This window comes from Miniopterus schreibersii (assembly GCF_964146895.1).
Source record: "Miniopterus schreibersii genome assembly, chromosome: 16".
Taxonomy (NCBI): domain Eukaryota; kingdom Metazoa; phylum Chordata; class Mammalia; order Chiroptera; family Miniopteridae; genus Miniopterus; species Miniopterus schreibersii.
The window spans coordinates 249,779-263,992 of record NC_138116.1 but is presented as its reverse complement, the minus strand read 5'-3'; the positions used below and the strand labels follow the sequence as shown (position 1 = coordinate 263,992).

Here is a 14,214-nt window from a genome sequence, read left to right as displayed (position 1 = left end):
ATAAGGCCTGAGGAACATGGTTCCCATAAGAGACATTCAGTGTTTGGAGCCAGGTGCTGATTAGCAAGTATTACTGATGAACAAGAGCTTCCTGCTCTCCAGGAGCAAAAGGAAGCCAAGTCCTCCAAAGCCTTACCCATGTGGTGGCAAGAATTATTCCCTGTCTCTCTCTCTCAGGCCAGTTTCTCCACCTTGCAGAGCCAAGCCCTGTGGGTGCATCCTGTTGGGGGCAAACCTAGTCCTGTACCCTCTCATTTCCCTGGTAGGTTTCACATGGTGGTGGTGGGGTTTCTGAAGCCAGTCCAGGGCCGGTGGTGACTCCTCGACCCAGAAGTGACTGAAAACCCCTTAAACATTTCCAACAAATAACAACCCCTGCCTGAGGGGCAGATCCCCCGAAGGCTTCACTACCCCCTGGCATGAGGGGCAGGGAACGAGACAGACATTACACTGAAAAGCTGCGGTGCTCTTAGCCAATTGTGGGTTAATACACGACTTGTGCAAATTTTACAAACATACACAACCATGAGAAGCCCCTGCGGGACCAGTCCTTCACAGAAGGGGCCTATCTTCATCAGCCACAGGCATTTTGACTCTTGTGGCCAGATCATTCTCTGTGGGGGCTGTCCTGTGCAGTTGCCTGATGCCCAGCAGAGTCCCTGACCCCTATTTATTAGCTCCAGTAGCACCGCCCCCCCCCAGGTGTAACCACTAAAAATGTTTCCAGAATTGCCAGCTGTCCCTGGGGCAGGGATGCAAGATTCCCCCCCCACACACACACACACAGTGGAGGACCACTGGTTTAGAGGAATTTGGTCTCCAGGTGGCAACCCCTCACCTGGAGATGAGAACAGGTGCTCTCGATGTCAGGCATCCACCCTGGCAGACCCCATTTTACCTACAGCTCAGCGTCATCAACATTTACACTGTTGGGCAATCATCACCACCCCATCTCCAGGACTTGGTCATCTTCGCCGAGCTCTGTCCCCATTAAACACTGCTAACTCCCCCCCCCCAACCTCTGGCTGCCTCCATTCGACTCTCCGTCTCTGAGTCTGACAACTCCAGGTACTGTGTATGGAACCATACAGTATTTATCCTTTTGTGACTGGCTTATTTCAGTTAGGATGCCTTCAGCATTCATATATGTTGTAACGTGTCAGAGTTCCCTTCCTTTCTAAAGATGAGTAATATTTCATTATATGTACAGAACCCATTTTGTATATCTGCTTATCTGTGGACGGACATGTGGGTTGTGTTCACCTTTTGGCTGTTACGAATGAAGCTGCTATGAACATCTGTGTGCAAGTGCCTGTTTATTTTCTGGGCATATATGAAAGAGTGGAATTGCTGGGTTGTACGGTAACTATGCTTAACTGTCTGAGGGTTTGTTCCTTGTTTGCACTGCTGTTGGCTTCTGGTGGCATTGTGCAGTGGCCTCTGCCCAGGAACACAATTGGAGCGCCTACTATGGAAGGTGGAGGGGAAAAGGAATGTCTGCCATCTCTGGGTGACTTACAAGGGGTCTCTTTACAGAGGGGAACTTTGTATCCTATTCTACTATGGAAAAGCATTTCTTAAGTTTCTTTCTCTGATGTCAAATAAAAATAGACTTAAGAACTAAAAAGGGACTGACTATATTTTCTCCAAAGCCCCAGGCACTTGCACACACCAATGAACTCTTCTTACTTCCCTCCCCTGCTGTCAAAAAATAAGTAGAAACTAACAGCTGATCCGACTTTCACACTGGGTGTATATTTGCTGATGACTCACCAAGAATTCACAGCCAAGGTACCAGTTGTTCTTCTGAGATACAAAGAAAAAACGATTTTCAGCAAAGCTGTAACCTCACGGATGCTCAGAAAGTACCACAGCCACAGGAAATCCATGTAACGCAGGTTTCAAGCCAGACTTTCGCCTCGCCCCCCAGCTGCCCCATTCCAGGCCCCGCCCCAGCTGCCCACTCCAGGCCCCGCCCACCTGCCCCACTCCAGGCCCCGCCCCCAGCTGCCCACTCCAGGCCCCGCCCACGTGCCCCACTCCAGGCCCCCCCCAGCTCCCCACTCCAGGCCCCGCCCCCAGCTCCCCGCCCCAGGCCCCGCCCCGCCCCCGGCCGGAGCCCGCAGGTGCCGAGCCCGCAGGGCTGGCGTTCTTCCCGCCTCCCCGCAGCCTGCCGCTCCTGCGCGGTCCCTTCTCAGCCCCCACGGGCCGCAGCCGCCCCGTCGCTCAGGGCGGTGCGCACCAGGCCGGCCCGAGCGGAGGTGGAAGGGAGCGCTGGGGTCGAGCTGGGTCTGTCCCCGCAGCCCCAGCGGAGACCGGCTCCAGGTGCCCGCACCCCCCAGCTCCTACACTCAAGCTCGGCGTTCGAGGCAACTGAAACTCCTGCTCCGCGGTCCAGGAGAGACTTGGGGTGAGAAAGAATCTGAGCCAGTGTGGCATCTCTTGAAGTCGGGTGGCGCAAGGCTAGTTCTTGGCGCTGGGAAGGGCGCCCACACGCAACCAGCCTCGGGTAGCAGGGCTTTGAGTGCAGCGCTTACTCTCCATGGGTGGGTGGGCCTCACCCACGGAGAGAGGCCTGAGCAGGACGAACACTGACCTCCCCAGAGGGAGTAAATCCGCCTGCGGAGCTCGTCCCTGGTCCCCAGCTTGCTGGCCCACGCTTCAGGTTTTGGTCTTGCACCTCCACAGTCGTGGGAGCCGATTCCTTAAAATAAATCACTCAATATGTACACGCATCCTGTTGGTTTGGTTTCCCTGGAGAGCCCTGACTAATAAGGGAGCAAAGCAGACTTTCTGCCCTCAAATCGCTCAATTCTAGTTGGGAAAACTGTTAATTGCATAATCATGTGAAAAAAAAAAAAAAGGGGGTTAAGATGCCACCCCTAAGGCTGTCGCAGGATTCGTCCAGGTCAGGGAAAGCCCCCACGAAGTGTGACATCTGACCTCGAGCTTAAGGTCAAACAAGGAGACAAGGACAGCTGGGGCAGAGGAAGAGGGTCCAGAGCAGTGGCCTGGAGCAGGGTCTGTGCCCCAGGGCAAGGGAAGGCCAGCGGGAAAGTCAGGGCAAGAGCAAGACCAGGGTCAGGGGAAGACTAGGGTCAAGGGCAAGCCAAAGGCCACACCAGGTCAGAAGCAGGTGAGAGACAAGGTCAGGCGCAGAGCCAGGGCCCGCGGAACGCAGGCAAGACCACCAGCGTCTCCAGCGCTCCTTGGGGCCGCAGCGTGGCCACGCCCCCAGCCCGGAGTCGCCCCGCCCCTCACCCAATCCCTGCGCCTCGACCCGGCCCCGCCCCACATGACGTAACCGCGCTCGCTCGCTCGCTCTCCCAGTCCCCAGGCGTCTCCGCGCCGTCGCCGGCGTCCCGGTGCCGCCTGAGGCGCGTCCGCAGTCGCGACGCAGCAACATGCAGGAGCTGCTGAGGCGGGAGTTGGGCTGCAGCTCCGTCAAGGCCACGGGCCACTCGGGGGGCGGGTGCATTAGCCAGGGCCAGAGTTACGACACGGACAGAGGACGAGTGTTTGTGAAAGCGAACTCCCAGGCGGAGGTCAGGGCGGCCGCGGGCCGGGCGGGCGGGCGGGGGCGGGAGGCTCGCGGGCCGCGGCCCCGGTCTGAGGGCCGGGCGGGGCGGGGCCCGGCTCAGCTCGTGGCCGCAGGGCTGTGCCCTGGGCGACGCGCTCTTTGTGTCCGGCAGCGCCTGGGCCGTTCGGGGTCGGCCCGCAGGCTCAGCCCCGTGTGGCCGCTTAACCCCCCGGAGACGTCGGGCGGTCGAGGCCGGTCCCCGCGAGCCGCCCCCGCGCGGGGCGGACGGTGAGCGCGCGGACGTTCCCCCCGCGGCCCATGTGGCCGCTGCCTCGCGAGAGGGCGTGTTTGGCGACTTGTGAACAAAGACGGGAGCAGTTGAAAGGGATTTAGCCGCCGCCTTAGGCAGCCGGGCTGCGGTGAGCACGCAGGCCGGGCGCCCGCACACCCGACGCTCACTTTGCACACGTGGGGCGCCTGGAAGCCCAGGCTCCGGGCGCCGGCGGATTCGGGGCCCGGTGAGAGCCGGCGGCGGAGCGAGGCGGCTCTGTGGGCCTCCCACGGGCACATCCCCCCAGGAGGGCCGCCCTGTGACCTGCCCACCTCCCTGGGCCCCACCTCCTGACACCGTCGCTTGGGGGTTAGGCTTCCACACAGGAACTTTGGTGGGACAGTTGTTGGTTCCTTGCAGCCACCCTCTCGGTTCTGTGGGGCCCTGTAGAAGACAGGTGAGCCTCAGGGCTGAAGTTACTTGCGCTTGTTGGTGTCCCTTTGCCCGGTTCGGGTGGGTCGCTGCATTTGCCCTCAGCTGGAAGGCCCAGCCTGGCACCCGTGGGGAATGAGCAGGGTTGGGCATTGCCCTGCTTCAAGTGAGGCTGCCAGGCCCTGGCCGGTGTGGCTCAGTCGGTTGAGCACCTGAAAGTTGCGGGTTCATGGTCAGGGCACATGCCAGGGTTGTGGGGCTCATCCCCAGTAGGGGATGTGCAGGAGGCAGCCGATGGATGGTGCTCTCTTCCATGGACGTTTCTCTCTTTCTCCCTTCCCCTCTCTATAAAAATCAATAAAAACATTAAAAAAAAAAAAAAAAGAGCCCTGGCTGGTTTGGTTCAGTGGTTAGAGCCTCGGCCTGCGGACTGAAGGGTCCCAGGTTCGATTCCAGCCAAGGGCACATTCCGCAGTTGTAGGCTCAATCCCCAGCCCTGGTCAGGGCATGTCGGGGAGGCAACCAATCAACGGGTCTCTTTCACATCTATGTTTCTCTCTCTCTCCCTCCCACTCTCTGAAAAGCAGTGGAAAAAATATCCTTGAGTGAGGATTAAAAAATAAAAAGAAGGTAAATTTAAAAAAATGAGGCTGAGGTACTTACCCCAGTACCAAGTCCTACGGGTCAGCCGTGGCGGTGCTTTACCCCTCCCTTAGAAATCGTTCTCGCCGGCATTTTCATTTTCTTCCCAGAAGTGAATCCCATCTCCCACAGCCATGTGAGATGGCCTCTGAAATGCTATTGTTCGCTCAAGACCAGCTTCCCGCCCTTTGTTCTCAGCCCCCCCCCCCCCCCCCCCCCCCCCCCCCCCCCCGTGTCATCCTGTGCATATCCATCTGTGGGTGCTTGTCAGCTGTTCGTCCTTGAGGTTACCCTTTCACATAGTGGCACTTCTCTTCTGCAGGGCTTCTCCAGGCATCCTTTCCTCCTGTGTGGAATCCATCCTTCTCGTGCCCTTATTTCCACCTTCACTGGCATTTGTAGTGCTTCAAACCATGGTATTGAGCACAGGGGAAGCAAATATTTTCTGTTAAGATGAAACCACTTAGTGATGCTTTTAAAACACGGCTCTGCTGCTGCTGCTTCAGGTTCTTCCTCACTTTCTGTTTTGTCATCAAAGTCCATTTTCTTGGTGCTTTGCTAATTCTTCCTTTGCTGATAAATTCTTTCCAGTCATTTGGTAGATAGTTCCGAACATGCTCTTCTGTTGCCCTCTCACCCCTGCTTAAATTGACCTGTCCGACTTGTACCTCTTTTTTATTTTATTATTTTTTAAAATTTTATATCTTTATTGATTTCAGAGAGAGGAAGGAAGAGGGAGAGAGAGATAGAAACATCAATGATGAATCATTGACTGGCTGCCTCCTATAGGCCCCCGACTGGGGATCAAGCCTGCAACCCGAGCATGTGCCCTGACTGGGAATGGAACCACAATCTCCTGGATCCTAGGCCTAACTCAACCGCTGAGCCATGCCCAGCCAGGCTGTTGTACCTCTTGATTATTCTTATCTGGCCTTCACATACTTGTGTAATTGGTTTTCTCTAGATTTTTTTTGTAGCACTAGCCCCGACTGATGCTTGTTTTTACCCTGGTTCAGGTCTAGAGTGGTAGTGTTCCTAGGTTTAGTTAGACACTTAGGACCATGTCGCAGTCGATATTTCTGTGAGGGAGCTTTGGGCTCTCAGATCCTCCTTTACCTCTCCCTGCATTTTAAAAAAAGTTCTATCCCTTATTTTACTCTTTAAAACCAGTGCTCTAGTACAAAATACAGCCAGGGTCCAGTCGTTTTCTCTTTATCATCTAAAGAGAATGCTCTAAAAATTCTTCTTTAGCAAAAAACAATTTAGAAGGGAGAGAGAAATGTTGATTTGTTGCTCCACTTACTTGTGCATCATTGATTGATTCTTGTATATGTCCTGACCGGGGATCAAACCCGCAACCTTGCGTATCGGGGTGACTCTAACCAACTGAACACCCAGCCAGGGCAGCACCCAGTCCTTATCTTTCTCCTCAGTGACTAGCTCTTGTTAGCTACTAACTTAGTTAATCATGGCAGCAAGCCCACGACATTGGTACTATTATTGATCCCTTTTTACAGATGAGGAAACTGAGGCACAGAGAGTGTAAGTAACTTGCCCAAGGTCACAGAATTAGTAACTATGAGAACAAGTAGAAGAATGTCCATGGCAGCACTGTTCGTAGTAGCCCCACACTGGAAGCCCAGCTGTCTGTCCACCAAGAGGAGACTGGATGAACACATAGTGGAACACTCCCACACCTGAGCTCTGTACAGCAGTGAGAATAAACTCTGACTGTTGACGCACCAAAGTAGCAAACGCAGTATGGAGCAGAGAAGCCAGACATCTGCCTCTGTGTGTCTGACAAAACAAGTCTGGGCTGAGGACAGCAATGGCTGGGGAGAAGAGGAGCCTCTGGACGGTGATGTCTGGTCTCTTGATCACAGATGTGCTGACTTTGTGAGAATTAGAGTCGGATGCTCCTGAGTTGTACACTTTATTGCATATACTTCTGTAGCATTTTACTTACAAAATACTTTAAAGGGGAGGAATTATTTAGTCTGGGGAGTTAGGGAAGGTTCCTGAGAAACCAGACTGATCATGAAGTTGAAACTTGAAGCATGATGAGAAAGGAGCTGGAGGATAGTGTTCCAAGTAGAGGGGACACGGTGTGTGGAGGGTGGTCACTGCAGTCCAGGGGGAACAAGGACTTTTGGACTAGGATGGAAATGGTGTTCAAGATGATACAGTTTCCAGTGCTATGTAGGAGATACAGAACTTGGTGGTCCGTTTAGGTGAAAAGTGACCACAGATTCCTGGTATGTGCATACAGAGGGCCACCTACACTTGAAGGGCTAGGTGCTGTTACCAAGCAAGGACTCGCTGCGCAGTGTGCACAGAAGCCAAAGTTATGACACTGGCTTTTGAGAAAAGAAAAGGCTTCATTGCAAAGTTGACCGGCAAGGAAACAGGAGACAAGGCTCAAATCTGTCTCCTCGATTGTGGGTTTGGGCGAGATTTAAGGGGTTTGGGATGTTGGTCTGGTATGTGGAGGGCTGAGGGGGGACAGGTTTCAATTGGAGGCATCAGCATGGGATCCTCCTGGTCAGTGGACCAGCAACTGAGTTCTAGTCAAGTCCACGAAGTGGGTTTGGGAGAGCGAGGAGCTGCGAAACTTTGGTTCTCTCCTCTGAGCATACTTTAGCATGATGCACAGTTTTGTTGTGTTGTCCCTGAAAACCAACTCAGTACCTTGTTAGAAGCAAGGTAAGGCCAGCTTGAGCTGTTTCAGTGGTTACCATGGGGCAGGATTGTGGTTGAGGTGCTGCCTGAGGATGCCCCATGTATACAGTCTGGCTCAGCACCAGGCGTTTAGTGGGATGTTAGCAGCTGCCCACTCTTCCCTCTGCAGAAAGTTTGGTAGCATAAAAATACAGTCCAGTGCTAGAAAGTACAAGCCTCACTTCTATGCAGCTTCAGACCGTGTAATCTACTGAAAAGTGGAAAAAGCTGTCTGTTGACGGCAGTCAGGGTAGCCTTGGTTAAAGTTGTAATGGCTGAGGAAATGTGTCTACATGGAACCTTTCTGGAAGTGATCTTGCTCTCTCCTCTTTCCCCTTCGCCATTATTTTTTCTGACAGGCTAAAAGAATGTTCGAAGGTGAGATGGCGAGTTTGACTGCCATCCTGAAAACAGGCACCGTGAAAGTGCCCAAACCCATCAAGGTTCTCGATGCCCCAGGAGGTGGTAGCATGCTGGTGATGGAGCATCTGGACATGAGATATCTGAGCAGGTACGTCTTGGCACCTCCCCCTCTGGTTGGCTTTGGTTTTCTTTTCAGTGTTCCTTCATACCCGAAGCTTGTATTTGGGGTATAATTTTGAGGGATGTGATGTAAGGAATCACCCCCCCACACAGCATGGGTCCTGCAGGATGAGTAGCACGCACTCTGCAAGACAAAGGCAAACAGGAAAGAAACCTCTCAAGGTGAGATGCTCACAGAGGACTTGGCTGCAATCTCAGATGAGGCTGGGAAAGACCATCAGATAATGAGGGCCCATCATCTCCCTCTTGCTCCACCAAAACAGACTTTACGTCCTCAAAATGTTTGCCCTACTTTATGTGGCCTGAGACCTGTCAGGTGGATGTATTATCCGCATTTGTGTCATGCGTTTAGTTGCTGCCTGTTGGTTTCACAGTCATGCTGCAAAGCTTGGAGCCCAGCTAGCAGATCTGCACCTAGAGAACAGGAAGCTTGGAGAGACGCTACAGAAGGAGGCCAGCACAGTGGGTATGACATTTTGTGGGCCTGGAGGAGGACATTCGGATCTTGTGGGTGTCTGGGTGGGGTTATGCCACAGCCATGTGAGTGAGGGTCAGACCTGTGTTGATGCCAAAGGAAGGAATGTCAACCCCAGGATGCATGTTCGGGGTGCAGTGAACACAGCGAGTGTAGTGAGTGTACTGTACCACAAATGCATGGATGACGGAATAGTTCCTGGACTCAAAACCCTGTCCCATTATGGTTCCTTTTACCTCTCACCCCCCAGAAGAAAGTCTATCAAAGTTTCTCTGGCTTTCCATGCAGTACCTTTTCTCCCAAGACAAATTGTACACGAGGCTCACAGTGACAGCCCTCACACCTGACCTTTGTAGGGCTGAGTGTGCTGTTAGCATTGAGAGTACCTTCCAGTATTTTTATCCTCGGACGTTTGATAATCCATGTGTAACCCGTGTAGCAACTCTGCTAAGCAGAGTAGTTGACACCAGAAACAGATGCCGAGAATCTACTGTGCTAAACAGATCCAGTCAGACAGCAGTACTGTGGAAACTTAGTGCTCTAGACAGACAGACAGATCCCGTCAGACTTACGTCCTGTGACAATACACTGTGGGAGGCAGACTTGTCACCTGTGAGAATCTGCTCTGGACAGACAGCTCCCAGTCCTGTGAGAATCTATGTGGGAGACAGACGGATCCTATTAGTCATCCTATTCTATCCCTTCTAAACCACAGGTACTGGTTAGGATTTGCTTTGAGTTTGGGGAGCTGCAAAGGAGGTGACCATTTAGAAGCATAGCAGTTTGTCTGTCACAGACGGCAAATGCTGAGCCATCCTGTTCTGAGCATTCTCTGGGTGTCCCCTGGTGTCTCTCCTGGAAAGCAGTGGGTGGCTTTGATAAGTGTTACAGAACAGGCTCTAGTCCTGGGTCTGAGGGTCAGTGGAGACCAGGGCCCTCATTTGTCTCTGGACGGGGACCTGAGGAGGAGGCTCACTGACATCAGGTCTAAGCTCCTCTGAGCTCCAAGAGCAGGGCCGAGGGAGCCAGGCAACTAGTCGTCTGTCTTGTTTTTCTTCTGTTTTCAAGGGAGAGGAGGTGGGCAGGCGGAACGGCCCTTCATAGAGCAGTTTGGGTTTGACGTGGTGACATGCTGTGGCTATCTGCCCCAGGTGAGCGACACCAGCATTTTGCCTTTATTTCCCAATCAGGATAGCTGTTCAGAAACAGCTGGGGAAAGCACACCCTCTCCCTTTTTTTGGTGAAATTTAGTAAGTCTCTTCTCTCTTTCTTTCTTTGCTAATTTCTAAGAGGTTGATGTGAGCTTTACCCACTTGTGCTAGGTAAGCTGAGAGAAACAGAGAAGGTCAATAAGTTGGGGTGCTGGATTTCAAGGAGGGCAAACATTAGAAATTTAAAAAATATATTTTTTTAAATAGTAAGCTCTCAAAGATAGCATAACAAACAGGGTTTGTAACTTCCAGTTTTATGATTTTACAGTTGGCTTCCCTGGGGAATTTCAACCTGGAGAGTTCTCCTTGACGCCCAGCAAATGCAGAGTAGTTAGGAGGGTGGCTGTGCTCTCAGCGAAAGGCAGGTGGCTTCTTGGAAAGGATCTATGTAGAAAACTTTTGGGCACTTCTTGGCAGGCATGGGGGTACAGTAGACACTATTCAGATTTTGAAATGTTTCGGAGGTTGTCTGGGAACCTGATGAGTGACTGGCAGCTGCGCCTCCTGCTCCATGCTGCTCTGGGAGTGTCTCAGCTGGTTCTGCTCCTTTCTCTCCCTCTTGTAACTTGCTGACTGCGTGTGCGCGCACATGTGCACGTGTGTGAGGTTGCATTTGTGTGAGTACAGGTGTGTGTGCACACGTGTGAGAGTGTGTATGCATTGTGAGTGAGAGTGCACTTGGTGTGTGTAACACCCTGTCATTTGGTGTTACCTGCTGCCCCTGTGCTACCCTGCTCTTGTGTACGTCTGTCTTGCTTCTCTCCTGGATGGTCAGCACCTGTGGCCTGAACAGCCTCTCTCAGCGGTCTTTTTGAACAGGGCTCCACGTGACTTCCCACGTTACCACTCTGGAGAGGGCAGTGCTAGCTGCTTGGGAGGGGCCGAAGAGGGCTCCTCTGTGGCCAGGTGGATGGACAGAAGTGATCCACAGGGTCAGAGAAGGCCAGTCAGCTCTGGCCTCTGTGCTCCTGTGTGAGTATAGATGGAAAGAAAACATCCCAGGCTCTTCAGAGTAGACCCTATTGCTCTGCACTGGGAAGGGTCCCCTTGCTTTCTGCTGTTCCTGGGACAGGCTCTAAGGTCCCACTATGTCCACGAGGCCCCATGGGGCCCAGTCAGCTCCCACCCCTTTCACACCCATCCCTGCAGCGTTGTCTCTAACAACCAGCCCTTCCCACTTTGAAGTACCTCCTTTAGCTCTGGCATGTCCCTCTGAGCTCTGCTTTCTCCTTCGCTTTCGTCTCTGCAGGTGAATGACTGGCAGAAGGACTGGGTCGCATTCTATGCCCAGCAGCGCATTCAGCCCCAGATGGACATGGTGGAGAAGGGGTCTGGGGACAGAGAGGCCCTCGAACTCTGGTCTGCTCTGCAGGTAAGTGGAATCCTGCCATGCCCTTTGCCCACTGTGCCCTGCAACCCCAACAGGGAGAGGTGCCAAGTCAGATACAGCACTGTGGGTCTGGATCGGAGGTGGGTGGGGCCGGCCAGTAGGACAGCTGTTGGTGTCCCTGCATCCTGCCTGAGCTGTACATGGCCATGTGCATCTGCATGCACACTCTGCTCGGGCATGCGGACCACACTGGGAAGAGCATCTGCATCCCTTCCTCACGCATTGCTCACTTTGCTGAAGCTGCATTTGCTCCCTGCAGTTGAAGATCCCGGACCTCTTCCTTGATCTGGACATCGTCCCAGCCCTGCTCCATGGAGACCTCTGGGGAGGAAACGTAGCAGAAGATTCCTCTGGGCCCATCATTTTTGACCCGGCTTCTTTCTATGGCCACTCGGAATATGAGCTGGCAATAGCTGGCATGTTTGGGGGCTTTAGTAGCAACTTCTACTCTGCCTACCACAGCAAGATCCCCAAGGCTCCCGGATTTGAGAAGCGCCTGAAGTTGTATCAGCTCTTCCACTATTTGAACCACTGGAATCATTTTGGATCAGGGTATAGAGGGTCCTCCCTCAATATCATGAGGAACCTCATCAAGTGAGCTTGCTGTCCTCTGGAGGGAGGCCTGTGCGAGGAGTCTGGGGGGGCTTCAGGTTCAGGTGTACCAGGTCCTAACCTGGTGCCTGTGCCCAGCCCCTCTGTTTCCTCCACATCGTCCTCATTAGGGGTTCACTCCCACTTCTTCCCACACCTGGAGTAGCTTCAGACCAATCTTCCAGGCTTTGGGAAGTACGTAATATCTCAGAAGAAAGGTATTGTCATCCTAAAGATGTACATTTCGTTAGACTTCATAGCTCTGTAAACCACACTAGCAATGTGATGTGAACAGAGGGACCTGTGGAGTGTGGGCCATGTCGAACCACGCAGCTACCCAAAGATAGAGAAGGGAAGTGGCCAGTGCACCAGGCACTGCTGCCGAGGGCACCTTCCCACCATCTCCTCCTGTCTCATCTCCAGGAACGTCCCTGAAGTTCAGGGATGCTACTCGATGGCTGAAGCTTGGGTCCAGGCCCGAAACCGTCTTACCATTTCCAAAACTGAGCACATTCCCTTTGCTTTCTGTGTGCCTCTGGACCAGCCACAGGCTGAGCAGGTCTGGAAATGATTCGGGGAGTGACCAGCCTGCCAGCTTTGGGGTATCTGTCCTTGGTAGATTTAGGAGCCACTGATTTGCTTTTCTCAGCACCTCATCTTGTGTGCCACTTCCTCAGCTTGCTGGGCTGTCATTCCTTTGCATCAGATAAAACCAGCACAAGCCAGTGTTTTCCCTCCTTCAGTCTTGCGGTGCCGAGGAACATTCATGAATGGCAGTGATGCTAATAAACCCTTTCGCATAAACTTTCAGTGGTTTCAATGATGCAAGACACTGTTTCCCTCATTTAATCATAACTCAGTGCTTTTCCTAGCTGTTCGCCAAGAAGCCTTTGTAATGTGTTGTTATAATAAATTGTTTCTGAAAAGAGCAATTTTTCCCTTGACTTTGTTGAATCAGAATAGCTTCAAAATACGGGCAGGTGTAGCCTGAGGACTTTCTAGTATTTGACTTGGATGCAGTTTAACTGCTGTTCGTAGTCACTCTTCGAGATTTGGTGAACAGTGAGGGGGTGTAGAAAGCAACTGAGATTACATTTTGGGAAGACGCATTTGTGGCCACTGACTAGGTCTGGGGTAGGCTGGGAGCACACCACACCAGTGAGCCCACCGGTGGTCTCCTGAGGCAGGTGGGGAGGGTAGATTCACTTTTTCTCCTCTGCTTTGTGTTTCTGTGTACAGGTTGGGGTGCCTCGGTGTAATTCAGAAGCAGGACCATGCCTTCAGAGTTTTTGTGGGAAGGGAGAGGGGACTGTGACTCTGAAGAGCTTGTGGTTGTCGGACTTTCAAATCTAGTAATCCCTAAACTGTCGTGTGCCAAGGTTTTAGCTTATTTTTTCTGATCCTGGAGAGACTGATAACTGATAGCTTCCTGATGATGGCATGTGTGCTGCTGTACTGTTGACACAGACCTGCTTGCAGGGCGGTTTGGTTTTGGGGGTGCCCAGACTTGAGGTCTTCCACAGAGACCCGCTGGGAGGAGGAGGACAGGGAGGGGCCCTCCCTGCAGACCGCCACACAATCTCTCCCCTCCCACCAGCTCCTTGGCACTGACCTTGAGCACATGTGTGCACAGGTGTGTACCTGCCTCTGTGCACATGGGCATTGTGTGTGTTTTTTAAATATTTTATTGATTTCAGAGAGGAAGGGAGAGAGAGAGAGAGAGAGAGAAACATCAATGATGAGAGTCATTGATGCGCCGCCTCCTGCACGCCCCCTGCCGGAGGTCAAGCCCACAGCGGGGATGTGTGCCCTGACCAGGAATGGGACTTTGATCTCCTGTATCATAGGTCGATGCTCAGCTGCTGAGCCACACCGGCCAGGCATGTGTGTGTTTTGAAAGTTCCTTCCCAGGGCTGTGGGCTCTAATCAGGAGTCCCACATGGGGTGGGGTCAGCAGCCTCCCCTGGTATCAGAAGCTCCAGGGCTGCCTCTGTCTATTGCTGATGGGCACCGGGCGTCCTGATGAGCAAACGCAAGGCTAGCCGTGGGTGTCATGGTCACTGCCTGGGCCTAACGGTGGTGGAGACCCCAGCCTTGTCTGGTCAGTGCCAGACCTAACCAGGCCTATGATCTTTGGCCTAGGGACAGCTGGGTCTCCTCGCCTGGGCTGTGTCCTACTGAGTGGAAGGGGTCCAAGTCCTGTGAGGGCTCATGGAACCGAGGTCCGGCCCTATATACAGGGCTCTGTGGCCGCCACCCCCCCCTCCCCCCCCCCCCCCCCCCCCCCCCCCGTGAACTCCAATCTGGACTGTCCAGGCTCACTGACGATGCAGACACATGGGCAGAGCACCGCCCCCACTTCTGTCCCCCAATCGGAGATGTCCTCTCTCTCCCCTCCCCACTCCCTCCCTTCCTCACCCC

At 53.2% G+C, this 14,214-nt stretch overlaps 1 protein-coding gene across 2 annotated transcripts; it reads left to right on the top strand.

The window, feature by feature from the left end:
- Window positions 1–2,116: 2,116 nt before the first annotated feature.
- Window positions 2,117–12,721, top strand: FN3KRP (fructosamine 3 kinase related protein). 2 transcript variants are annotated; one of them, XM_081115725.1, is made up of 6 exons: window positions 2,117–2,410; window positions 7,943–8,094; window positions 8,501–8,592; window positions 9,670–9,752; window positions 11,062–11,184; window positions 11,462–12,721. In XM_081115725.1, exons 2-6 carry the CDS (start codon window positions 7,952–7,954, stop codon window positions 11,798–11,800), a joined length of 780 nt encoding a protein of 259 aa, XP_080971851.1. In that variant the 5' UTR covers window positions 2,117–2,410; window positions 7,943–7,951; the 3' UTR covers window positions 11,801–12,721. The 2 variants fall into 2 exon arrangements, with proteins under 2 accessions (XP_080971851.1, XP_080971850.1); XM_081115724.1 differs by lacking the exon at window positions 2,117–2,410 and adding an exon at window positions 3,335–3,545.
- Window positions 12,722–14,214: the final 1,493 nt, after the last annotated feature.

Coding starts and splice junctions, on each gene's coding strand:
- FN3KRP (XM_081115724.1), top strand. CDS start 3,405: ATGCAGGAGCTGCTGAGGCGGGAGTTGGGCTGCAGCTCCGTCAAGGCC. Junction 8,095..8,500: donor GACATGAGATATCTGAGCAG/GTACGTCTTGGC, acceptor TTGGTTTCACAG/TCATGCTGCAAAGCTTGGAG. Junction 11,185..11,461: donor AACTCTGGTCTGCTCTGCAG/GTAAGTGGAATC, acceptor TGCTCCCTGCAG/TTGAAGATCCCGGACCTCTT.